Raw genomic sequence first — 24,562 nt, forward strand, 5'->3', positions numbered from 1 at the left:
ATCTGCCCTCTGATACATGCTGTAAGTAGGCAATGTCACCTAGAGGTAACAGTGTCAGGTAGGAGAGGGAGCTCTCTTCATGCCTTCCCTGTTTGTAACTGATCTGGACTCCAGGGATCAGCTCTGTTCTATATCCACTACTTACAGGCCAGGAAGGCCAGTAAGTACAGCCTCTCATAAATTTTATTCTTCAGCCTTGTCAGAATAACTCAAATACATGAGAGATCAATATAATTTATTAACAGATGTATAAATGTTACAGATTTACACATTATCTGAAATATACTGCTTCTATCCTGCCAAACTGTAGCACTTTTTTGTCTCCAAGCAGCACAGGTGTGATGCAATACCAATATTATGTGCATACCTTTACTGTCTTGGAAAAAACAGCAGTAACAATAGTTCTTGTAGAAGTTATGTTTTGAACAGCTGGCAAACAAAATCATCAGGTTCTTGTTCCTACTTTCTTCTTTTATGATTGTAATACTTGTCTTCATCCCTGAAACAAAAACATAAACATTGAGTGGGCTGTTAGGCTCAGCATGAAAGTCTGAAGAGAAAAAACAACTTGGAAAATGGAAAGCTCTCATTAAATGTAGTCTTCTAAGGAGAGAAAGTAAACTGCTCTTAGGCAGTTTATTTTCCATGCTGCTTTAATCAAGCCTTGTCATGCAGTGCCAGAGTGGCAATTAGTTTAGGATGAATGGCATCACGGTGTAATGAAGCCAGCTTTGAGACAAGCCATCATTGCCATCCCTGCAGTTATGTAATGCATTTACCCAAACACAAGGGGCAAGGCAGGATTTCTTCTGCACAACAGTCCCTATCATGTCTGCTCAAACACAGGTCCCACACACCTGTGCTCCTGCAGATGTAAATATCAACTCTGTTGATGGTATTACAAGCTGTGGCCTAGATTTATTTTCTTTTGCTAAACTGTATATCCAGATGTACTGAAGAGCAACAGCATTGTTTTGAAGCATCTAATGTAGAAAGGTTAATAATACTATTTATTAAGATCTAGAGCAAACTAGAGCAGAAATCATTGTTAGACATGACAGGCACTTAGTTGTGGATGAGAAACGTGCTGTCCCTTTGACCACACTGATCAAGGAGTAAAATCAACAGCCTGTTACAGTACTGTTGCAGCCCTGCAAGCACACTGCAGAAAGTGCCACCTTTCAAATGTGCCAGTAAATTCTGAAGTCTGGATCACAGTTTGTGATCTCACAGTATGTTCTGTTTAGTATTAGTAGCTTCATACCACTGACTTGTCATACTGCACATGAGGCTGGCTTAGCTTTTTAACGGGATGAGACATTCTCAACCTCTGCACTAAGTTCTCATAGAAAATGGCTACAGCTGCCTGACTGGGAAGCAGGAGTCAGCTGTCACTGTTTCTGCTCACCTCTCTCTTTTTCTCCGAGAGTCTCTGCCTCTCTCCCGACTCCTCCGCCGTTTACTGGGACTCCTGCTGGTGTCTCTCCTGTGTCTCGTGCACTCCGTGTCCTTGCTGCTTCCCCCAGACTGCCGCGAGTCCGCCGAAGCTGACCGCCTGTCCTCCCTTCTGAAAACAAACTCAAGTGACTTCCATCAATAAAAACAGTTTCACAGCCACTGCTTTCAGTACCAGTTCTGTAATATAGTGACATACTACTGATGTAAGACAGAAGACATATCTTTTATTAAGCCTATCTCTCTAAGAAATGCAATACCTCCCAAAAGAGGCCCAAAGTCCATGTGCACATCTCAGCACTCTAATCCAGTTATTTCCTATGAGCACTGCTCCTTAACACCTCTGCTTGTCAAACAGGAGGCAGTAGAAGGGGTTCACTTTGTTTTGCTTCAAATCTTTTAACTCTTCAAGCACCTGCCTTAAGCTGCAACCTACAGCTGGAGAACCTAAGTCGTGATCTGACAGAATCACAGAATTGTTAGGGTTGGAAGGGACCTCTGGAGATCTTCTAATCCACTCCCCTTGCCAAGGCAGGGTCACCTACAGCAGGTTACACAGGGACCTGTTTGGGTGGGTTTTGAATTTCTCTAATTCAAGAATTAGAGAGAATTACTCTAATTCTCTCCCTAAGACAGGGAGACTCCAGGATCTCCCTGGGCAGACTGTTCCAGTGCTCTGCCACCCATTCATCTTCATTTTAATGCTGTCACTTTCTAGTGTGTTTCCAAAACATTCTCCTCTCAAAAGACCTGCTGAAGAGGCACAAATAGGCAATCACTAGGTCATGACTCCATGTTTACTTCAGTGACAAACATGTGGAAGGGTGTGCAGTGTTGCTTGACACAGCAGAAATATGTATAGCTACAACACCCTCCCAATTAGCACAGCAGCATTTGCAGGGATAAGAACTGTAAAGCCTCCCCATATTTACTATGTTATGGAAACCTTTACTCTGAGGTGTAATATATCTAGCACATGTCATGTGGTAGGGAAGGGTAAAAAATTGTGTACTTGTATTTCCAAATGTCCTTCTGTACCCAGCTACAACATATATACACATTTGGGCACAGAGGGAGCACTATTCATCCCCCAGCTCCACCAGAAACTAGCTGTTCAGCTGAATCACTTGCAACTAACCTACTTACCTCTGAAAGAAAGATACTTTTTAATTTTTCTCCATCCTCCATGCAGGCAGAGTTTCTCAAGCAAGACTTAATAGAATTAGTATAAAATAAACCGTGCATATGACTCAGATAATGTTGATATGTGCTATTAGAAGAACGTGGTAAGATAAAATTACAACCTGCTTCATGCCTGAAGAAGCTGTCAGCTGTGGCATACCTTCCTGAAGACTTTGACTTCCCTCCTTCACATATCTCTGAATTATCCAACCTGTTCTCCTCCTGCCACTGATTGCTGAGTTCTTCCATATGCACACCAATCACATCCCGAATCACCTGGAGATTAAGATATATTAAAAACAAACATCTCATGGTAGTGCCTGAACTAGCACTAAACAAACTGTAAACATCTCAAAAAAACCCCCAACCTCACAAAAATCTCCCCCAAACCCTGTACATCAGATGTTTGAATGGGAAGTCTTATTTGCAGAAAAATGTTTCAGCATAAATTTAAATAGCACCATTTTATTATAGTAAGTTATATCTTGCTGGCATTTTCACATTCAAACCTTAGCAGTTAGAAATGTTCATTATTTGTAACTTGCTGCAACAAACCAAAATAATTTCTCTACAGTTTGCAACAATAAAGAAGCAGAGAAAGACCCATTATTTGTCTTTGAAAGCATATGTACTTGTTTATGCTGATATATAATAAGCACTTTTGTGCAAGAAAGCCTTTTTTGTCCCATCTCACCTCAGTGTAGGACTTCTTTGTTATGTGAACATTCTTAGCCCTGTATGACTGCCGCCGCCTTTTGTAATCTCGCATTTCAGCCAGAATTTCAAGATGGGACTTTGGACCTTTCTGACTATCATCTAGCAAAAAATTGGGAGTTAAACAAATGGTCATTAGCAGGATGTTAGCACCTGCAGGTGTGCAGGCCTCGTACATTCAGAAACATAAAATAATTGTGCTCTTTCTCAAGTTCCTCCTGTATTTAGTAACTATGGTGAATTTATCTCAAGCTTCCTCCCCCAACCTTCTTGCTGGCTGCTTACACACAAGTAAAAAGCCACCAAGCAAACGCTGTTATGTGATCTCGGTCTCCAAACAGTGATCCACACCAATATACAGGCTTGTGATTTGATCAAATGCCTTCTAAATACAAGTCATGTTTTCAAAGCCAGTATTACACTAAGACACAGAATGAGAAAGCCAGATTCTGTAATAAAGTTATTACCTGCATAGGTGCCAAGCACTGTCACACCTCCTAGGCACAGCAGGGCCTGCAGGGTGACACAAATGCTTTTGCTGCACTTGGAAGTTACAAACTGGCATGACTCAACAGGGATGAGAGGTTCCAGAACAACACCAAAGTATGTTTGCTCAAGAGCTCCACCTGGATGACTCCCAACCTCTCCTGTTCAGCTTTCACTGTTAAGCAATCTTTAATCTCACCACGTCTTACGGCAAATAACTGTTCCAGGCTGCACAGCACAGTGGCAACATTAGGCAACCTGGAGACAGCTGCAGCAAAGACAGAAGATCTATCCACTGAGATACCCATAACACATGTGCAAAGGGCAGAGCACTGAGATTTTCCAAGAAGGTAAACATCATAAAGGACAACAAACTAGCATTTTGTGATCCCAGATCTTTGTTGTAGCTTTTAAGAACAGCATGCTCTCCACAAAAAAAAAAAAAAACAAAAAACCCCACAATCAATTCTGTTTGGCTATCAACAAAACTCATGTAATTGGACAAAGTGAAAGTTCTGAGCCATAAATTCAACAACAGATCATTCTTCAAACCTTGGGTGATTTTTGCTGCTAAATCCACGAAGAGATCACTGTCATTTTCCGTAATCTGGGATCTGGACCTCTGTTTCTTTGTCTCCTCCACAACGTAATCATAAAGAGCAAGGCGGTCAGCTTGGGTCAGGTCACAGGTGAAACGCTTGTGGTTTTGAGGAACTTCTATGGGCAGCAGTGAGTAAGAACCTGGAGGTTGGACAGAGAGCTGTTACTTGTAAAGTAGTAAAATAGCAAGAAGCTCAACAAACAAATAATGCAGTAAACTCCCAGGCTGTTTTCATCCTTCCCCTATGTATCTGTAAGAAGTTTCAAGTTTCTTAATTTGAAAAGATGAAAACTGCTCAAAGATCCCTCCCAAGCCCCCCTCAGGCTGTAAAACCCCTCTTGATTGCTTACACAGATACAGTTTTCATATGCCACAAAGGAATCATACTAGATTAGATCAAAGCAACCTCTGTAATTTCCCATGGGTTTCAGCTCTTGGCTTACAAGCTAAATCAAGAGAGGCTGCAGCTCTATCTTGTGGGTTTATCTTGCTCCCAAAATGTTACATAAAGTGCTAGCTGCACAATACCTGTTCTGCTAACTGGAATGAAAGGTTCTAGGAGACTAGATATCCAAGCACTGTGAAAATCAGTCTCACTCACACTGCCACCTTCTCTACAGAGCTTTTATAAGAGACTGACACAGGAATTTATAGCTGAAAGGACTACAAAGGCACTTTCAAAGTGCTCCAGATCAGATAACTGACTTAAAGCTATGGAAACAAACACTCTGCCTGAACACTCTTCGTTCCCATCCCCCAGTTAAAACACACATGCCTCCAAACAAACGAATCCATTCTCAATCCATTGCAACAGCAGTTAAGTGACTTCCACAAAGATACAGGATGCAATCCTCTAGGACATTGCCAGCAAAACACCATTTGAGTCAAAAACTTTCAGTTTTCCTGCAACCACTGATCTGACCTCCATAATCCTGCCTCTTCCAACACAATCCCACGCATCTCCAGGCAGACAGCAGAGCCAACACATACAAAGGATGTATGCAACAACAGCAAACCTAAAGCTTCTCCAGATTATTCAGCTCTTAATGGAAGCTGGGCAATCTTTCACATCCTGCTATCACTAAAGACACCAAAAAAGAGGAAGAGAAACCACAGTAACTCTCAAACAAACCTAAAATACAAGATTTCAGCATTACTGTACTTGGAACCTAAATCAGAACTGTTCTAACATGAACAAATGAATTTAAACACAAAAGCTAGAAGTCTCTTTTTAAAATGCACTGTTCTTACAGGTCACAGAAGTCCATAAAAATGCACTGATAATTACATGCTTGCGATTTTAGAAGAATTACACAACTTGTGATTGAGACAAATTTTTGTTTTCAACAATGCAGCTATGCTAATATTCTAAATATGGTTACAATTGAAAAAAAGGAAAACAAATAAAGAAAATCTCTTCCTTTGAGACAGTAAGTCAAAAGGAAATTTACAATGAAAAATTATTTTTCTTTTGTTTCTGTTGCCAAACGCTTTACAAATCTCACAACAGGCCAATTGTCACAATGAGAACCACCGATCCAGTTTTAGTGTTATCCTCAGGGAAAGGCAAGCTTGCAGGGCAGTTTGGGCAGTGAACACTGGCATCTAGTGGCTCACTGGCGCACCTTTGCAATGAACCACTCCTCAAAGGGTTTATCTGCTGCTTCTCTACTTGGATGTGGGTGTGTCAAATTTATGAGTTCCCACGTCCCTTCAGAGGAAATGCACCTGGCATGCTCAAAGCACAGTGCTCATCCCAGGACATCCTCCTTCCAAGCAACTGTCCATTAAGGCTCTATTTGCTATGCCAGAGAAACAAAGAAACCATGAAAAGCTGTCCAAGCAAGTGCTGCTGTATTTCACTGTCAGAAAAGTTTGAGTGTTACTTTTCCTTCTGCCTATATATGTTTAACAAACCAAAGTCTACAGAGAGCAAGTGTTCTTTCAGGTGTTGCAGTAATTTCTTAACCATACACTAAATCTCAACAGATTCCACAGGGAGCCCTATTTTTCTGCTTGATCTAAATCTGAACCTTCAAAGACTCCATCCTAGTCTGGTCCCCTGTCTGGTCACAAAACCCAGTGAAAAATGAAATGTAAAGGAATTAGTGAGCCTGGAGCAGTGACAAAGGACAACATCACATTTGCAAATGTGCCAGCATAGTTCTTATACAACTTAGTTCAGTCTTGAAACAGTCCGACATAGTAACCAGCTTGTTGCTTGGTTTTTTCAGTCCTGAAGGCAGTAAGAGATATGAGCACAACAAACTCAAAGTCTCTCATCTAGTTGCTCCAAGTGTAGAACCTAATCATGCTCCAAGACGTGCAGGGGAAGGGATATTAAAAATAAATGAAGTGAAATTCCTCACAGCAGTTCTCAGTGGAATGAAGGAAGCAGCAAGGAGGGAGACAAGGGCAGCTCTCCACAGGACGCTGGTGAAATCACATCAGTATCTGCTTGCTCCTTACCTTCACTGTAGCCTGCACCTTCCTTCACACTTTGGAGTCTAGCCTGCTTAACAATGTAAAACTGTAGATCTTTATCTGCAGGCAGAGAAGAAAATAAAATCATACCACTTTTACATCAAGTTCTTGGGTACTTGATTGGGTTACTCTTTATTCCCTAACCTTTATTATGAGACTTATGGTGTGGTACAAAACATCATAGTTTCATTCATTTGAACTAAAAATGTAATTTTCATCTATTATATATTTGAAATCAGGGGAGAAAATTAAGGAGAAATATGTACTTCTGGGTTACAAGGATATGGAAAAAGAAATGCATGTATATTGCTCTCTGTACCACTGCTTTATCTCTAAATTCTACAGACAGTCTCCCCACCTTCTAAGCATTCATTTTCTGCATTTGATGCAAGAGTGAGGACTGAGAACACAGGAAGAAACTCCTAAGAGGGCAAAACAGATCCTCATTGGATTTTAAGACAAAAATATAGAAGTAATACAGAGTAGAATTACACAGTGATACAAGCATAAAACCAGTAAGTTAAGGCAAATTGCAAATTACAATTTGAGAAAACTAACGTACTGATTGAAACACTCAAGACTTTCAGGAGGTCTTGGGGAGTTTACAGCTACCGCGAGGACCCGGCCTCCTTAGTCCCCCATCTCTGTCCTTCCCCGGGATCTCCCCGCGGCCCCTCATCCCCTGCACTCCCCGGGGGTCCCTCCTCAGCCCCAGCCGCGTGTGCCGCCGCTGCCGCTCACCCATGGCGATGCTGGGAACCTTCAGGTTTCCGTAGAAAAAGCTGGAGTCGTACATCTCGGCCTGCGGGACCAAAGGGCTCGGTCAAGGCCCGGCCCGGCGCCGCCGAGCGGCGCTAGCAGCCCAGGGCAGCAGCGCCATTCCCGAGCCCGCTTCCCGAGCCGCGCTCCCACCTCCTCCTCGGCGGAGTATCCCATCCTGCGGAGCCGGCAGGACGCCGCGTGCCTCTCCAGCGACGCGCGGGGGACACGGTGATGGACATCGTAGGGGCACAGCACCCACTCCACCTGCGAGGGGGCACGGGTGGGTCAGCCCCGGCCCGCCGGCCCCGCCGCCCTGCCCCGCGCAGCCCCCGCCGCCTCACCGGGTCCCCGCCGAGCCACACGGCGCTGCGAGCCGCCATCGCTGCAACGGGCGCCGCCATGGCCGCGCCGCGCAGCCCCGTGACCGAGAGGGGCGGCCCCGGCACCGCCTTCGCTGAGGGCGCTCCCGCCTCGGAGGGGCGGCACCCGGCCCGGGGTGCGGAGGGGTCAGAGTCAAGCTTTGCCTTTTATTTTTTAAAAATTAGTGTCTGGTAGCTGGTCAGTTACGATTAATCAGTTGCCTTGTCAGCATCGGATGCTTGGTTAGTGTTAAAAATGCATATTTTATGATTGGCTTTTCGCAAATATTAAAATGAATACTATGTGTGTTGTGTTAGAAAGTAATGCTGCATTCATTCTCTCAAGTAGTGTGTTAAATATAGTTTTAGGTTATAAAAAATGTTAAAATAGAAACTATGCTATGTAGGATACTTTTTTTTTAAAGGAAGGACTTGCAGCGAGGTAGCAGCCACAGGACACCTAAATCTTTCAGGCAAAAAGGATTTATTGCCCTCTTATCAGAAGAAACAAACTTCTTCCCACCTCGAAGGCGCTGTCAGGATTCAGAGGAAGAAGTTGACGATGACCAGACAGAATCCTGTGTTTGAATGGAATTTATGCATCATGTATGAATATGCAACAGGTTATTGTTTTTAAGGGTTAATCCTTTGTTAATGAGTGTCCTTTTTCGGGCTCATGCTGCCCAGAAAAAGGTACCCAGACATCCGTAACTCTTTGTCTTTATTGTCTCATATTGTCCTAATTCAAATTGTCCAAATTATTATTATTCTAATTGTATTACTATTTTTATAACTATTTTCTTACTATTAAACTTTTAAAAATTTAAAAACAAGTGATTGGTGTTTTTCACAGTTAGAATTTTAGGGAGTGGGGAAGACAATCCCAAGTGGGATGGGCTGTCCGGACGAGAGGCACCAGGAGCAAAGTGAGGTGGCTGAGCTGTAACTGGGGGCTGTAATCCCGGCAGTGGGCGATCCGCGACCTCCGACTCACTGGCCACTCAGAACGGACCCCAGGCTCAGATGGAGAGCAGGACCGCCCCGCGGACTGATTAGCATGAGCAGCGAGAGACACAGCCAGCAGATGGGGATTGAGTAGCAATGAACACAAAAGTTACGTAATTTGCAACCAACGACTGCTAATGCTCCTGCTTGCTGAAATGTGTAAACAGGGTGAACTTCCGGCGCTCGGCAAGGCAGCGGCGCGCGGGTCACTCCCAGCTGACTGCCGGGCGAGACGGGAGCAAGCAGCGGGAATGCCGCGGTGCCTCAGGGCCGCGGACGCCGCCTGCCGGCGGGAGGCCGCGGGAACACCCCCGCCCTGCTCCGGGGGACAGCGGGCTTTGCCTCCCCTGCACAGGCCGGGGTGCCCGCCCGCCTCATGAGGGCTGCTCGCCTGGGCCCCCAGAGCCGCCAAAGCGCTCCCGTGATCGTGACGGGGCAGGAGGAACATCAGCCCCCCTGTCGCCATCCAGGCCCTGAGGCCTGATTCTCTCTTGGAACATGTGAAAAACGCCAAAAACGCCAATCACTTGGTTTTGTTGGTTTTTTTTTTTTAATTTTAAAAGTTTAATAGCAATAAAATGGTTATAAAAATAGTAATACAATTAGAGTAGTAATAATTTGGACAATTTGAATTAGGACGATATGAGACAATAGAGACAAAGAGTTATGGATGTCCAGGTACCTTTTTCTGGGCAGCATGAGCCCGAAAAAGGACACCTGTTAACAAAGGATTAACCCTTAAAAACAACAACTTGTTGCATAGTCATACACTTCATACATGATACATAAATTCCATTCAAATACAGGATTCTGTCCAGTCATCGTCAACTTCTTCCTCTGAATCCTGACAGCGCCTTCGAGGTGGGAAGAAGTTTGTTTCTTCTGATAAGAGGGCAATAAATCCTTTTTGTCTGAAAGATTTAGGTGTCCTGTGGCTGCTACCTCGCTGCAAGTCCTTCCTTTAAAAAAAAAGTATCCTACATAGCATAGTTTCTATTTTAACATTTTTTTATAACCTAAAACTATATTTAACACACTACTTGAGAGAATTAATACAGCATTACTTTCTAACACAACACACATAGTATTCATTTTAATATTTGCGAAAAGCCAATCATAAAATATGCGTCTTTCACAGAACATGAGGAATGTGGTGCGAGATGACAGCAGACCCTCCAGCAGGCCACAGCCAAAGGACCGTGAGAGGATCCCCAAGCAGCAGGACATGCAGTGCACAACCAGGATGGGTTTGTGTCCCTGTGGAGCACAGGGATGTTGTCAGTGCGGGAGCAGCTGCATGCCTGCACAGGGATACCCCAGGGTCCTGCCCCATACTTGGCCTTAATTCTGAGAGCATTTCACTGTGGGACTGAGGGAGCAATAGGGCTCAATCAGACTGTAAGGCAGGATGAGGAAAGAAGGACTATGTTAAGGGATAGATTTCACATGATTGACATCTGTGCTTGCCTATTTGCTGTCTCTGAAAAGCACACGACTGGATGGAAGAGCGGGTCTATCAAGGCAGGGTGGGGGAGAGGCAGCATGACAGATGCAGCTGCCAGAATGACTTCTGTACATCTGCTTTTCGTTAGCAGATTACAGCCCTTCCCTGCACAGTGAATTTGAGACTCAGCTGGGATCTCTGAGAGATTTGGTGCCTCTAACTACATTTGCCTGGGGATCTTTGACATCACATGATACAGAATACTTGTTGTGAAGACTCTTCCCAGCTGCACTTGCATTTTCATCCATGCTGTGCTGCAGTACACTCGCTAGCATTAACACATTTTATCAAAAGAGGACTGAGAAAAGCTGTGCAAAACTGTTATGACCATCTTCACTGGAAAAAAAACATTTATTCAAAATTATGAAAGTCAAATTCAACAAAGTATCCAAGCAGATTTGTTTTATGACTAAAGATTAAACAAAAAATTGATTTTGTTTGTTTATAAATTAAATTGGTAGTAATTGGGGTAGATGTTTTGTTCAGCTAAACAACAATATTTTGAATGATTCAAAATTATTTTAGGGGCTTCTTTTCCTCTAAAAAACCCCAGTTCCTGTTATCATGGTACAATTGTGGCTACAGACTTTCCAGGAGCAAACTGACTGGATGGGAGAAAAAGATCATCAGCTTACAAAAGTTCGTAGCACCACTTTTTCTTCCAGGCAAAGTCACACTTAGGCTGGCTTCCCATCAAGCACAGAGTGGGATTGTCACAGTCTTTCAGCTAAAACTCTTCCCCAGCTGTTGTCTCCAGTCTGTGGCACACCCTCTTCTCCTGCACCCAGCACTGTGCTGCTGCTGCCCAACAGCGCTGTGACTTTGTCATCAAACATTAACACGTGGTTAATAATGTAAGCTTAACACTCTCAGTCTCATGGTCCCTTCTGAGAAGGAGAGAGGAAAGTGCGCAGCTGCATTTCCCCAGGCAGGAATGCTGCCTCTCTGCAGCATCTTGCAGCAGGGGTGCTTGAAGACAGTGCAGCGCCTTTGCAGAGCTGCAATTCATGGCAAGGAGTGTGGTGCTTTTGTAGGTGCTCTTTCTGGACAGCACTGATCTATGGAGAAAGGCTCTGTGGAAATCAGCCCCAAATATCCTCATAGTGCAGCAGAACAGTCCTAAACTGCTGGACAAGCAGAAGGTACAACAGGGAATTGGTGCATACATGAAGGCAACATAAAAACCATACAGCGCTTCTGGAGAACTCCTTAAATGTACCACCTTGTGCCTTCCTTTAGATTGAATTTATACTGCTAGATACTCCAGCTGTTGGCACATCAGGAACCACCTAGTTTAGGATCATACCCTGGGGCACAAAGCTTAACCTAGGTTGAATGATCCCAAGCCAACAAAGTCACTTGGTACCTCCAAGAGTGCCAGGTTGAAACCACACTGAAATCACACTGCTCTTAAGGTCCAAACCTTCCTGATGGATATGCAGGAGTGGGAGGCTCCTCCTGAGCAGCAAACCCCTTCCCCACACAGCTGACACAGGGAGGAGCATCCCACGGCTTGTGTTAGATTTTTCCTCCAGCAGCCAGATATTTATTTAGAAGTATACTGAATTTTTCTCTAACATGAAAGAAAGACATTTTTCATGTTTAGCATTCCTTCTATTCCTTAGATTCAAAGCACTACTTAACAGTTTGATTGTGTTCACTGTTACCCCTAGAAACAAGGGAAAAAATGTGAAAGCTCAATTTATTAATTTTTCAAAACATGCTTTGGGTAAAGAGAAATAAAACAAGCTTTGTAACAGTTTTCTCAGTCCTTACCACATTCGGCATGCACACTTCTGGATGGGAAAAGAGCCATGGAGCCAGGCAAAACAAGCTGTAGGATGAATAGAAACCTCATGGGACTACCCAAAAGCCAAAATGGAAGCAGCCTGGCTTGTGGGCCCAGGCAGCCCATGCAGGCCTGGGAGATAGAAAAGACAGCTCCTGACCTCCAACTGTGACAGATTTTTGCTGGTTCCAGCCCAACACCCTTGGCAAATCTACAACAAGATCTGTGCATCTTTGTGAAGGATATGGAGTAGGCAGCCAGCACCTGGCAGACCACAGTCTCTCCTGCAGCAGGGAATGACTCTCCCAGGATGTATGGCATGCAGATCCCTAGGGCAGTTCAAACTGCAGCTGCTTCCTTAACACTCACCCCTTGGCCTGCAGGAGCAGGGGGTGTTGGACAGGAAGGCTGGGGGTCCCACCCTGCTGCTAAGATTGACTGTACTCACCTCAGAGCACCTCTGGCACCTGCCACCTCTTCTCCCTTGCCCCTGGAGCCCGCATGTCAACCTCATCTTCTCCAGGGAAAGAGTTGTGATATCCAGGCTGGTAGCATCAGTGTCACTCTGCAAAAATGAGAGAGATTTGGTGAAGATGAAGCACACTTGAATTTCAGACACTTAAATTTCATTATTTTAGGGTCACTGTTGGTTTTACTCTCTTCTACCTTAGACTTCAGCAAAGATGCCACATTCAAAATCTGTAGCCTCAATTCAGCTGAACCAGCTTTTTTATCTATAGGGACACGAGGTGAGCTTCTCTAGCACATAAGAATCAATTTATAGAAGTATCATTTATGCCATAGGCATATTTTCCAAAATTGCCTTTACCAGACCACTGACAAGAGTTTAATTTTCATCTTTTGCTGTCCAAGTTCTAATTTTCTTGCCTTCCAGCTCATCCAAAAGTCCAGTGTGGAGGAGTACAGGTGCTGATGGCAACCAGAGAAACCAGAGAATGCTCAGACCTCGCTGTTTTCTCTGCTGGGGGAGTGCAGCTGATTTATTGCTGCAGCTGTGTAGCACTCAGAGCCTGCTGCAACTCCTTAGCTCGTGGATGTTTATTCCTTTGTAACTTAGTCCAGTTCACAATTACAGCCTGTGGTGTATTTTATGAACTGCAGTGCACTGGACAATTCCAAATTGATTTACAGGCAGCAACTCTAGCATCTATTAATGCCTTATTGATTCTTCTCCCTGTATCTTTTTGTGATCTCTCATGGATTCATCGGATTTAGATCAGTTTAATCAGGCTGGTATCATTCTCATCTTTCAAGATAAAGCATGGTGTTCTCACTTGATGGAGCTGGGAGTTCACTGTTAAACAACCAGAAGTAAATCCAATGCCCTCTTGCACACTCAAGTTTTAACATGTATTTTGAAGCCTTAATGGGTTTTTCTTTTTAAGCCCTTCACAGTTTATGCCCTGCAACCCTTGATTCTTTGCCTGCTCCCTTCTCTGCCCTTCCCTTGCTGTGAGCTTTCCAGCAAGCTAGTACCTGCCACCTGGCTGGAGCTAAGGTTTTTCCCTTGCCTTTTCCTCCTTGGTTGTTAATGGTCTGGTGGGCATCATTATTTATTTAATTAATTTTTCATTAACACCTGTTGTGATTAAACATAATCCCTGTGAAGAACAAAAGCCTCTTCCATACTTTTTGTCACAAATACTGCTGAGAAGGAAACTGGCTAAACTGAAATGTGGCCTTGACTGTGGAAAGGGGCAGTTTCTGGCAGGTGACTCAGACCCTGCTTTTGCTTAGCTGTGCCAGTGCCCTGCTTGCCACAGATGTGGAGATCCTTCCAGCACAGGGCTCCTTGTGTTCTTTGCCAGGAAGCACAGAAGAGCCTGTGCTTTTCTTTTAAAAGCATGCTATTGATTTCTGATTGATGCCTGCTTGAAATGCCACACAAGGGAGCTGAAACAGCACAGACCTTGCCACGCTCTCAGCACTTGCACTGCTCGGGAAGCTTTAGAGCAACACAGAAGTCCTGTGCCAACTGCGTGTTTCAGCTGGTGCTACAGTTTCCCTTGCATTTATCATGTGGGCATGTCTTAATTGTACCTCATTTTGCACTGGTCTAGGGACCAGTCTAGGGCCTCTGTTGAGGCCCAGTGTAGCCCTCAAGGTGAATCCTTGGCATGAGGCTGATGCTCAGTGTTTGGACACAAGGATCAAACCACCTACTTTTGCTGTAACTGCAGACTTGTGCAGCCTTAGAGGTCACTTCAAAAATGTGGCCTCTCATGTTCAGCACTGTTAGTGCAGTGAATAATGATAGCTGTCCCTGGATGCTGCCGTTTCGTCTCGTATGTGAAACAAAGAATATTACTTTTACCTGAAGCAACATTTCAAAGGAGGAACTTATGCACAACAATTTCCTTGGAAACGAGTCAGCAGATGCAAGGACAGGCCAGGTGTTATAACAAGCTTAATATTCTGGGTGTGGATCTGCAAGTGCTGCCTACAAGCATCCTTCCTCTTCCAGGAGGATTAGTGTAGGGGATTATGGAGAATCTTTGAAGAGATTGGCATATGCTCAAATGGTCACACACTGCAGCTTACCAAGCTCATGGGGGCAGGGAGGAGAAAGCAAGTGCAGGGGAGAAACAGATCCTGCTCAGTAATTGCCAATGGGGAGAGTACACTGTGGCTTTAGCTCTCACAGGGACTCATAATTCAAGATCAGCATATTTGCTGAGCTCATCAGTGATAGTGTTTCATCAGCACAACTCCCAGTATGTATCCTAGTGTCATCACATTTGGAAGTTCATCTCTCATCTGAGACACAAAGCAGAAGTGCTGCTTGCTTGTGATCAGAAGTGGTCCTCAAGCACTTGTGAATGCCTCAATTACAATGTCAAATTCAACCCCTTGGCCAGTTTCTCCCAGCTCTGCACACACACAAGTCATTACGGTTTTTCACTTAAAGTCCTGCACTCACCACAGACACTGTGGTTTCCACATCCCACTGTTCCCTGGTACAGGCTTCTTTCCATCCTGTTACTTCTGTGCAAGCTTTCCCCCATTTCCTCCCCAGTCAGACCTGTGGTTTGGCAGGCATCCCCACCCATTATGTCAGAAGCTGCACAATCCCAGGTCTTTCTGACTCTGCTACTGATACCCAAAACCTTCACTGAAAACCATTTTGCTTACCAGTGTGTCTGCAGATCTGACCCATCCTGTTTGTCCCCAGCACACACTTTGTCTGTCACAAGCTCAGCCTTGCAGGGCAAAGAGCAGCCTGGCTGCAGTGCCAGGAAAAGCACCCACCCTCACCCACTTCTCCAGGTGCATCTTCCATCCCAGTGCACACAGCAGCCTGGCACATACTTCCCTGCAAGTGTGCATGAAGAATTAGGTTATTTTCTTTGAGCACTTGTTTATTCCACTTTCCAGACTTCCAGGCAGAGCTTTGCAGTGCTGCTCTCTGTGCCTGTCAAACTGCTGAGCAGTGAAGTGCCTCACCTCAGATCTGTCTCTTGCCCACCAGAGCAGAAGCAGTACAGAAGCACTAATAGAACATATCTTACTTAGGAGGCAAACAGCTCCACTCCCATCAGCAAAAAGCTGTTAGCAAAGCCAAAGCATGTCAATAATCAGAGTCCACCTAATAAACACACAGAGGCATAAGCTGTGTAAAAAGAGCTGGTTTAAAACCACATGGTTTAAGCTGCAAAGTGCAATGTTTTCCTATCTGTAGCTGAGCCTACAGGCAGTGCTGATGCCTCTCACACCTCCAGCACATGTGGAGAACACAGCCTGGTGGGTGGGCAGCAGATCTTACCTGTACATATTGCACAAGGCAATGCCTGGCAGAGTGAGCTGAGTGAAGATGACACACACATGGCTGTGAATTACAAAACTCCCTGGAAGGATGCTGGGCACCAGGATTACTCTGGTCTATTCCTGGCTCCGGCAGCAGACTCTTAATGGGTACAGCCATGATTAGAAACAGGATAAGCAGGAGCTGAAAGGGCTCCCTCTGAAGATCTTCATGGCCGCTTCTGGGGAGCAACCATGGGGGATTTGAGGCTGTTCTGTAAGCCATACCTCCCACCCTAAACCTGTCCTGCTAAAGAGAGAGAAGAAGGCTATTTACACACCTTATAGGAATGGAGATGCAGCCAGGAAAGTCAGAATACCTCAGCTCAGTCTTGCCTTTCCCTGTCTGTAGGTGGCTGCATAGGGAACCAGATGAGAAGTTGAGTAGAAACACTGATTTGGAAACAGATACTAGTGCAAGGTATAGTAGCATCATCTCCGCTCTGAAGGTTCCTCACTCAGTATTGGAAAAAAAAAGGCCAACTGCTACTGTGTACCAATGAAAAAAGCAACATCATCCAAACCAGGCTTTATTTTCTGCTTGCAGACATGTACCCCAGAGCTGAAGATTCAGGATCCCATTCCCTGATACCTAGGTTTCCCCCTGGCTCCTCATGGCGTTGCTCAGGTGCAATTACCCAGGCAGGAGCTGCAGGGTGCGATTCAGAGAGCTCCCTGACTACCTCCTGTCACCTCAGCCTGGGATCTCAGGGGCAGCAAGTTGTAAACACGCAATTCCTAATAAAAGCCTTTAGCTGTGGCTGCTCTTGCCCACAGAAAGTGAGCCTCTTTGGCTGCATTGCTGCATTTGTTTTAGCACAGGAGCCAGCGGTGCAGCAGCATGCTCCGGGTGGCACCTGGGGTTTGTCACTGCTCACAGCCTCGTCACGCTGATAAATGAGAAGGCCATCAACAGTTTAACCCAGTAAGTGATACTTGGCATAAAAGATCCAAGTGCCAATCGATCCTTTCTTAGGAATCCGCCCTAGAACAGGGCAGCTGCAGAGCTGAAAGGCGTGGGGCACCAGCGCTGCTCCTGGCAAGGGGCAGAGCCGCGGCAGGCAGGAGGCGGCGGTACCCACCAGGCACCCCGGGAGGCCTTCCCGGGAAAGCAGTTTTGTTACGCACCGAGAGACTGGCCGCGGAGGTTTTGGGATATAGGAGCAGCTTTGGAAGCTCTTCATTGCCGGGGCCCGACACCAGGTGGTGCTGTGGAAAGCGGCGGAGTCCCGTACACGGGCCGGCACCGGAACACCGAGGGGCTCCCTGTCCCCACACAGACACAGTCCACAGCTTTGCCGTGCGACCCTGGCTCTTCCTTGTCGCATCCACGCCTGCTGCAGGTAGCGACTGGGGACCTTCCTCCCCGCTGCCGGGGATGGCACAGCAGCACGGACGCAGGGATATTACAATAATGGAACGACTGCACGAAGCCTTTCCTTAGCTCCTAGAGCGGGCTGGTGGCTTTACATCACCTGGGGAAGCCCTACACTCCTCCCGTAATAAACCTGGAGCACACCCTTCACGCTGCCTTTTCCCAATTTTATTTGGGGATTTTCTGCATCAACGCCACGAGGAATCCTGTGAACCTTCTCTCCCCCATCGGCAGCTCAGTTCTCTCGCGTTCTCCCCTGTCCCGGAGCTCGCATCGGCTCCAGGACCGGGCAAGGATAGCAGAGGCCAGGGCTGCAGGCTGGTGCCTGTGATCCATCTGCAAAGGGTGGGCAGGGGAGACAGAGCAACTCTCCGAGCCCCCTGCCAACCCAAGCCGTGCACTGCTCCGCTCCCAGCCAAAGTGGAAAAGCTTCCAGGCTGATGTTTTACCTGCATTTTTCCTTCCTGGGGCTATGAAATAAAGATACAAGAAAATTTCAACTGTGCGAGCCTGTGGCGAGGTCAGACTGAAGGCACCACAAAACAGGCAGAGCTGTTGCACTCACACAAAGCCCACAGCAATAACATGCCACGAGCAGTTCTGCAAAACCCCTGTTTCCTGCAGCCAGCAGGAGGGCTTCGTGCTTTGGAAGGCAACATCTCAAATTAAGATTGCTCCTATGCTTCCCAATGGTGTGGCCTATTGCAACTCTGGTGCAAAACCACAGATATTAGAACTTGTCAGCTATTCCTTGATGTTTGCCCATCCCAATCTGACATAAGAATTGTTTTAAACCCAGGAGATTGCACAGGATTCTCTTCATTATGACAAAATGACAGGGGAAGCAAGACAGGGTTCCTCCAACCTGACATTGCCCTTCTGCTTCTGAACTATTGCTTCCAAAATCCTCCCCCCAGCAGCAATTCCCCATTCCACCATTCTATAACTCTTGCTCAGAGTCTGAAATTACATATAAAAAAACAACCCACAACACAATTTCCAGAAGCAAAAGAGGCCTTCAGGTTCATCTGTCTGGAGATATATTTCAAGAGGCTTCTAAGAATTTTCTAATATCTCTTCATTCCCCTTATACTTCTCCAGCCTCACTCATGACCTGCATGAACAAAAATTTTTAAATTAAAGAAAATTCCCCAAGGAAGTGAGATAGATATTTTTATATTACATGCACATATATATATAAAAATTATATATTATTTATGTATACATTTGAAAGGTCAACAGTGTTTATATATACATATTTATATGCATGAATATATGCATAGATATGCATAAAAGGTCAACAGTATGATTAAACAAAGCATCTACATTTTTAGCTTTTTTTCCTATTCCTTTTTTCTATTTTTAGATTTTTTTTTCATTACCCTCTTCTGCAGGTTTTATAGGCTTACCTGCAGAAATCCTCCAGCTTTGGAGAAAATCCCCACAGAGGCTTTTTCCACCAAGCCTGGTAAATTCAACAACATTCTTCATCATGGAATGTTTTTCATCTAATTGTGGGGGGATGAGTGGGGTGGGACGTGGACATTGTACACATGACACCACTGCAGATTATAGTATGATCTTGTACAAACTACCCTAATTGAATGAACTAAAGGGCTTGTGTGAAACCAATCAGGGAAAGAAAAAAAAGTGAGTGGATAACAGATGGCCCACAGATAGGGGAAGCTATGAAACGAGCTCAACTGGACTAAGTCATTAGAGGCTTCCAAACAAACAGGCAAAAATAGCTGCTGCTAAATACTGGAATCAATATCAAAGATACAATTGTATCTATAAATGACACAATGTTTCTGCTAAAAGCAAGGCTAAAAAGTACAACTTCCTTCTTGGACAAATTTACTACAAGTGCCTTTATGAAAAGTATGCATTCCTGTTCAAGCACCAATAGTGAGCTTTTGTAACATATTAGTGTGACCTGTCAGCACAGGTGTGAAAACAAGAAATGCTTGGTTTGTTCTTACTAGAAGGTAGGAAAATCTGGTTGCAGTTCATCTTACTTGTATTCCTGTGTGCACACCTCATCTGAAGATTAAGGCCCTGATCTAGCAAAGCAGAAATGCACACTCAGCTCCCAGCAGATCTGGCTTTATAGTTCAAATCACTGGGAAGAATCACACACTAACAGCAGATGCTGGAGCACATCCGGGTGCAGCCCACCAAGTTCTCATGTCCCAGGGTTCTCAGGAGAGCTTTGAGCTGCATGGGCAACCAAGAACAAAAGCAGGACTCAGCTATGACTGATTGTGGTGGTGAACACAACTTTTAGATGAAGTTTGTCATCACAGTTTTTCCCTCCTACTGCCAATGTAGGACAGTCAGTGCAAAATGCCAAGTCTTGAATTCTCTTCTTGTTGAAATTTTTACCAGTTTCTTAAGGATGTGAGGTAAATGTCCTATTCAGTATATCACTGGTTTTACCTCCTTCCCACAAATATACCAGGGGCAGAATTTGAAATTGAGAAACTGGAGGAGCAGAGAGCAAAACATTTATGAAATTTTGTCAAGACTAGTAAAAAACACTGCCCTTGGGCAGGAGTAATTAATTTCAGGAATACAAATCAGGACCAAATAGGAAGTTTTGGAGAATGGATTCTGGGGTTTATAGTGGACCATGAGCTGAACACAAGCCTGTGGCAGACTGCTGTGCAATACAGGACCATGCAAATTGGAGATGAGTGAACAAGACCAACAAGTAATCCTGCAAATATTTCTTGCACTCTGTTGAGCATTTTTAAGGCCTCTGCAGAAGATATATGCCTAGACTGAACACTGTCTTTCAAAAACAAAATGAATCTGGAATAAACTGAAGGCAGAGAGGCTGTGGAAACTCCAGTGCTAGAAACTTGTAAGTACAATTTAGCTCAATACTAAACTTTTATCAGTAATGTTTTTTTCTGTACTCAGGAAGATGATATCATGTAGTTCATGATGCTCCATGGCCAACCAAGAGGGTGACAACATTCCAAGCTATGCATGGAAATTCTTGCTTTTAGCTGGCAGTCAGAGCACAGTGTCTTTGTAGCTCTGTGTTTCAGCTTCAGCACAGTGTTATCCAGGTAACTAGCACCACTGTGCTTATTTTAAGGGAGTCAGAGAATCCCTTAACTGCAAAAGAAAAAATCCCAAGTCAGGTTAAAAAGGAAAGTGGCAAAAAAAAGTCTTGTAGAAATTTGAGAGTAGCATCAGGGAATAAACTTCCAGAGGGGGTGGGCTGGGGGGGAAAGCAATGCTTTAAATCACTTGGGTGGAATTTTTTTTAAATGAAAAGCCTTTAGAGGATAACAGAACACTTGTGGTTGACCACTGTCTGTTTTCCTTTCTCTATTTCACATGTGATTTGTTACAATAAGGAAGATGTTGTGCTGTCTTCTGTGCAGGCATTGATGACAGGATTCCTCGATCCTCTGCAAAATACTGTAAGTGAAATGCATGAAGCAGCAACATGGATTAGCCAATGAGATCATGCCCTTGGGGAAGGGTCATGGGAGATGAGGGACATGCCTACCTCACCATGCATTGCTAAAGAAGACTGCCACAAAACCATCAAAATGGTTTCTTAACAACATGCCAGCCAAGTCACCCACTGATAGGCTTAGCCTTACCCTTCTAATCTTCATAGCAGGAAAGAAAATATGACAACAATTAATATTACTTGACAAGTGGAGAGGAATCCAGAGACACAGCAGGGTGTGCTGACAGCAGTGAGGAAGGTGGGCAGCAGAGCTGGGATCAGAATTCAGTCTGACCCAAGTGAAACTCCCCTGGGGGGCATTGCCTCAGGTGCAGGAGGGTTACACCTGCCTTTGCAGCTCTGAGTAAAGCCACCATGAGTGCCTGTAAAAAAAACATGCTTTCTCAGTTCTTGGTCAACATTTACCACCAACATAGACAATAAATATCCTTATCACTTTTGCAAATGAGTCATTCATTGCATACAGAGTTGAAATGCTGTCACAGTCTATTCCTCCCATGCTGCTCCACACAGAGTGGCACTCTGGCTATCTCACACTGAAAAGGAGATATTTTGGTAGCAAATGAGACTGGGTGAACTGACTTAGGGAAATGAGAAAACCAGTCCGAGAAGAAAGCAAAATATTGCACAGTACAAGTAGTACTCAGATCTTGTCTCCTACGTGTTTAGCAGTACAAATAACTTTCAAGTTATGAAAGAGAGGAACAAGTCAATGTAAGAAAGAGTATTTTTATCCCTTGTTCATACATACATGCATAGAAAGAATGAGATACAACATCACCATGTAGTACAAAGTAAATTGCAGTAGATATTTCAGAGGAAACAGAGATTGGTATTATACCTACCAATCATACACTTTTATGAAAAGACCATGGAGGAAACAACTGTTTCACCATACATCATGCTCATCTTAACTCTTTGTTTTCTTTTGAATGCACATAGTTTAAGCTACTATGTATGTTGCTTTGTGTACTTTTCACTGGTCATGTTGGAAGGAAACTTGCCCTGGAATTATTATCTCATCTGTAAATAGTACAAGAAATACAAATTTTTTTGCACTTTTAAAGCTGCAGCGATCAAAGTGATGGCTTTTTATAAATTGCTGCTTTAATGGCTTACCTATTTCAAAATACATTTAACTTTTTGCTATCTAAGTTTTGAAACTCCTTACTTGCCAGCTGAAAATAAAGCAGACTGTGGGTTGAGGCAGGTGGCAGATGGACAGAGAGGAAGAACTGCCATCCCTCAACAGGCTACACCCACGCTTGCTAGGGAATCAGTTTCCTCAAAGCACAGTCCTAATTTAGGTTAGCTGGCAGCAATTCAGTTTTGAAGAAGTCTTATGATACCCAATGTTAAAAGAAAGAGTCAATAAGATGTGTTGCTGCATCTCATGCACCTCTAGAACAGCAAAAAAACTTACAATGCATGATAGATTAACAAAAAACTCTGTGAAAAATAAAGACACTGATTTTCTCTCCTCACATGTCCTATGTTTTAAGCTATGTACATTCAGAGCTAGTAGAAAATCCCACAGAATAATTTTTATTTTCACATGATAGCTGCATGAGATACTTAGTATGGTGGAAATACCATTTACTGAAGTCACATTTTCCTGGGGGGGAGGAAAGAAGAATGTCCAAGTAATCTCTTTTAAAAGAATAAAACAATAAGTAAACAGGGTGGACTTTTGAGTGATGAAAGATGGGGATTCCCAAGGGGTATTGTAATTGGTGCTATCTACAACAGCAGCAATAAATAGAGTTTCTTCTTCCATGTCATAAACTATTTGGTTAGACATCTGGGAAAGAAATTTTGTTGTGTATATGTGCCCTATATCCCAAAATACACAAGGAAGCGCTCATGGTTCTTGTGGGACTTGACTGCACAGTTTTCACACAGGCAGGAAAACAAGGGATTGAACTGAAGGACACGAGGCTGAGCCATAAACATCACTGCTGAACAGGGGCTATGGTTTTGTCTGCCACTGAAAGCCCTGAAAGACACCATTCTCACTGGCTCACTCTTTGTCCTTTCCAAGGGAGGCTTCATTCAGCTGGTGTCAAGCTGGGGTGACAGTCTAGCAAAGTGCAATTGCAAATTTAAAACCTGGCAAATAAAACGTCAGGTCACACATAACAAAATTCTACTGCCACTGGCCTGTTAGCAATAAAGAATGCAGACTGTTGAGCCTCCAAAAGCATTAGCACCATAAACAAACAAAAAGCATGACTTCTCTTAGACATTTATCCTGCAGTAAAGCTGGTACAACTAAATGATGATAATTATTTGCTAATGACAGTTTTTGGACTACTAGTAAGGTCAATATTTTAGGGGCTTCTATCTGTCCAGTCAGAGGGCAGAAACGACAGGCACTTCTGGTGAGTTGCTCATTTCTCTGTGCTCAGTGAGGTTGCTGGCTGTAAATAACTGTTTCATATTAAGGGAAAGGAAAACCTTCTGGGATTTACAGAGACTCATCACAGCAGTGTTCACTGGCAATCACAGTGAGTTATGGGAGCTGCCCTACACTTCCTAAAGTGAAAGCTGCTTCAACTTTACAAGAAAATAAGACTTATTAGCTAAATCTAAAAAAAAAAAAAAAGAGCACTGGATCCTCCCAGGCAATTTTCAGTTCTGCTCTAGGAATACCATAGCCTGTGACTGACTGCTCCCATGCAACTGACTGCATTGGCAGTGCATACAGATTAAGAAATGCACTCATATACAGCAAATTATAGGAGTAGCACCTTAGACTTTAAATTCTCCAAGACAGGATGCCCTTTTTAGCAGGAGTTATATACAATATATAATAAAAATTCGAGGCATATTATAAAATATGCCTACTCATTATTATTATGATCACATTACAGTATTAATAATAATTTACTTTATGCCAAAATTTCCCCAGAAAGCATCTAAGTTGTTAAAGTTCCTAGGAAATTTTATTTTGCCATTCTAATTCCTGGCACAAAAATAGAACACTAAAACCCTGCTAAAAAACAAATCAAAACAAAAAAACACAGAAAACACCCTCAACACACTAGCATTCTTCATCCTCTTACTAAAAGGTACTTTCTTGAGGAAGCTTAATTATTTAGCAGGCAGTTTAATTCACCTCATCAACCCACTCTGCTTGGTCTTTCCTCTGCAGCTGGTTGCTCAGGGCTGCTGTGCCTGCTCCCAAACTGCCAGCTCCACACAGCCTCAGTATCCACAGCATCTGGAGCTATGATTTTCCCTGCTCAGTGCCAGCCAGCAGCCCTGCAAAGCTCCTGCAGGGTTTCTAGCACATCACTCATCCGAAGCGCTGCCAGGCATTGGACAGGTACAAGTGGGGGGCTGCTCCTGTCGTTTGGATGCAGCCACGTGGTTCTGGGTGGTGGGAGGGGAGAAGGGTGTGCCTGCACGCTCCTCTGTCACCTCAGCTCAGGAAACAGGACTTGAGCTGTGTTAGTGGCTTCACAGATGCTGCTTGTGGGTCTCAGTGCACAGCAGCACTCCCTCCTTTCACCTCATCACGTATGAGCA

General features: G+C 44.3%; 1 protein-coding gene across 2 annotated transcripts; it reads right to left on the reverse strand.

Annotated features, from left to right (window-relative positions):
• Positions 1-231: 231 nt before the first annotated feature.
• On the reverse strand, positions 232-8,085 carry SNRNP48 (small nuclear ribonucleoprotein U11/U12 subunit 48). Of its 2 annotated transcripts, none has more exons than XM_054285194.1 (9): positions 8,026-8,085; positions 7,835-7,948; positions 7,664-7,724; positions 6,908-6,982; positions 4,390-4,578; positions 3,332-3,453; positions 2,798-2,913; positions 1,409-1,564; positions 232-499 (listed from the first exon to the last, which is right to left on the reverse strand). In XM_054285194.1, the coding sequence occupies exons 1-9, from the start codon at positions 8,083-8,085 to the stop codon at positions 460-462; spliced, it is 933 nt and encodes a 310-aa protein (XP_054141169.1). In that variant the 3' UTR covers positions 232-459. The 2 variants fall into 2 exon arrangements, with proteins under 2 accessions (XP_054141169.1, XP_054141170.1); XM_054285195.1 differs by having other exon boundaries at positions 244-499; positions 1,409-1,567; positions 8,026-8,064.
• Positions 8,086-24,562: the final 16,477 nt, after the last annotated feature.

Source organism: Melozone crissalis, unplaced genomic scaffold (assembly GCF_028551555.1).
Source record: "Melozone crissalis strain CALT ecotype California unplaced genomic scaffold, PUWL_Pcris_2 ptg000042l_1, whole genome shotgun sequence".
In the NCBI taxonomy this organism is placed as follows: Eukaryota; Metazoa; Chordata; class Aves; order Passeriformes; family Passerellidae; genus Melozone; species Melozone crissalis.

Excerpts from the sequence above, each read along its gene's own strand:
- SNRNP48 (XM_054285194.1), bottom strand. The coding sequence starts at position 8,085 with ATGGCGGCGCCCGTTGCAGCGATGGCGGCTCGCAGCGCCGTGTGGCTC. Across the intron at positions 1,565-2,797 it reads AAGTCAAAGTCTTCAGGAAG|GGAGGACAGGCGGTCAGCTT; the intron begins GTATGCCACAGC and ends TGTTTTCAGAAG. Across the intron at positions 500-1,408 it reads TCTCGGAGAAAAAGAGAGAG|GGATGAAGACAAGTATTACA; the intron begins GTGAGCAGAAAC and ends TTTTTGTTTCAG.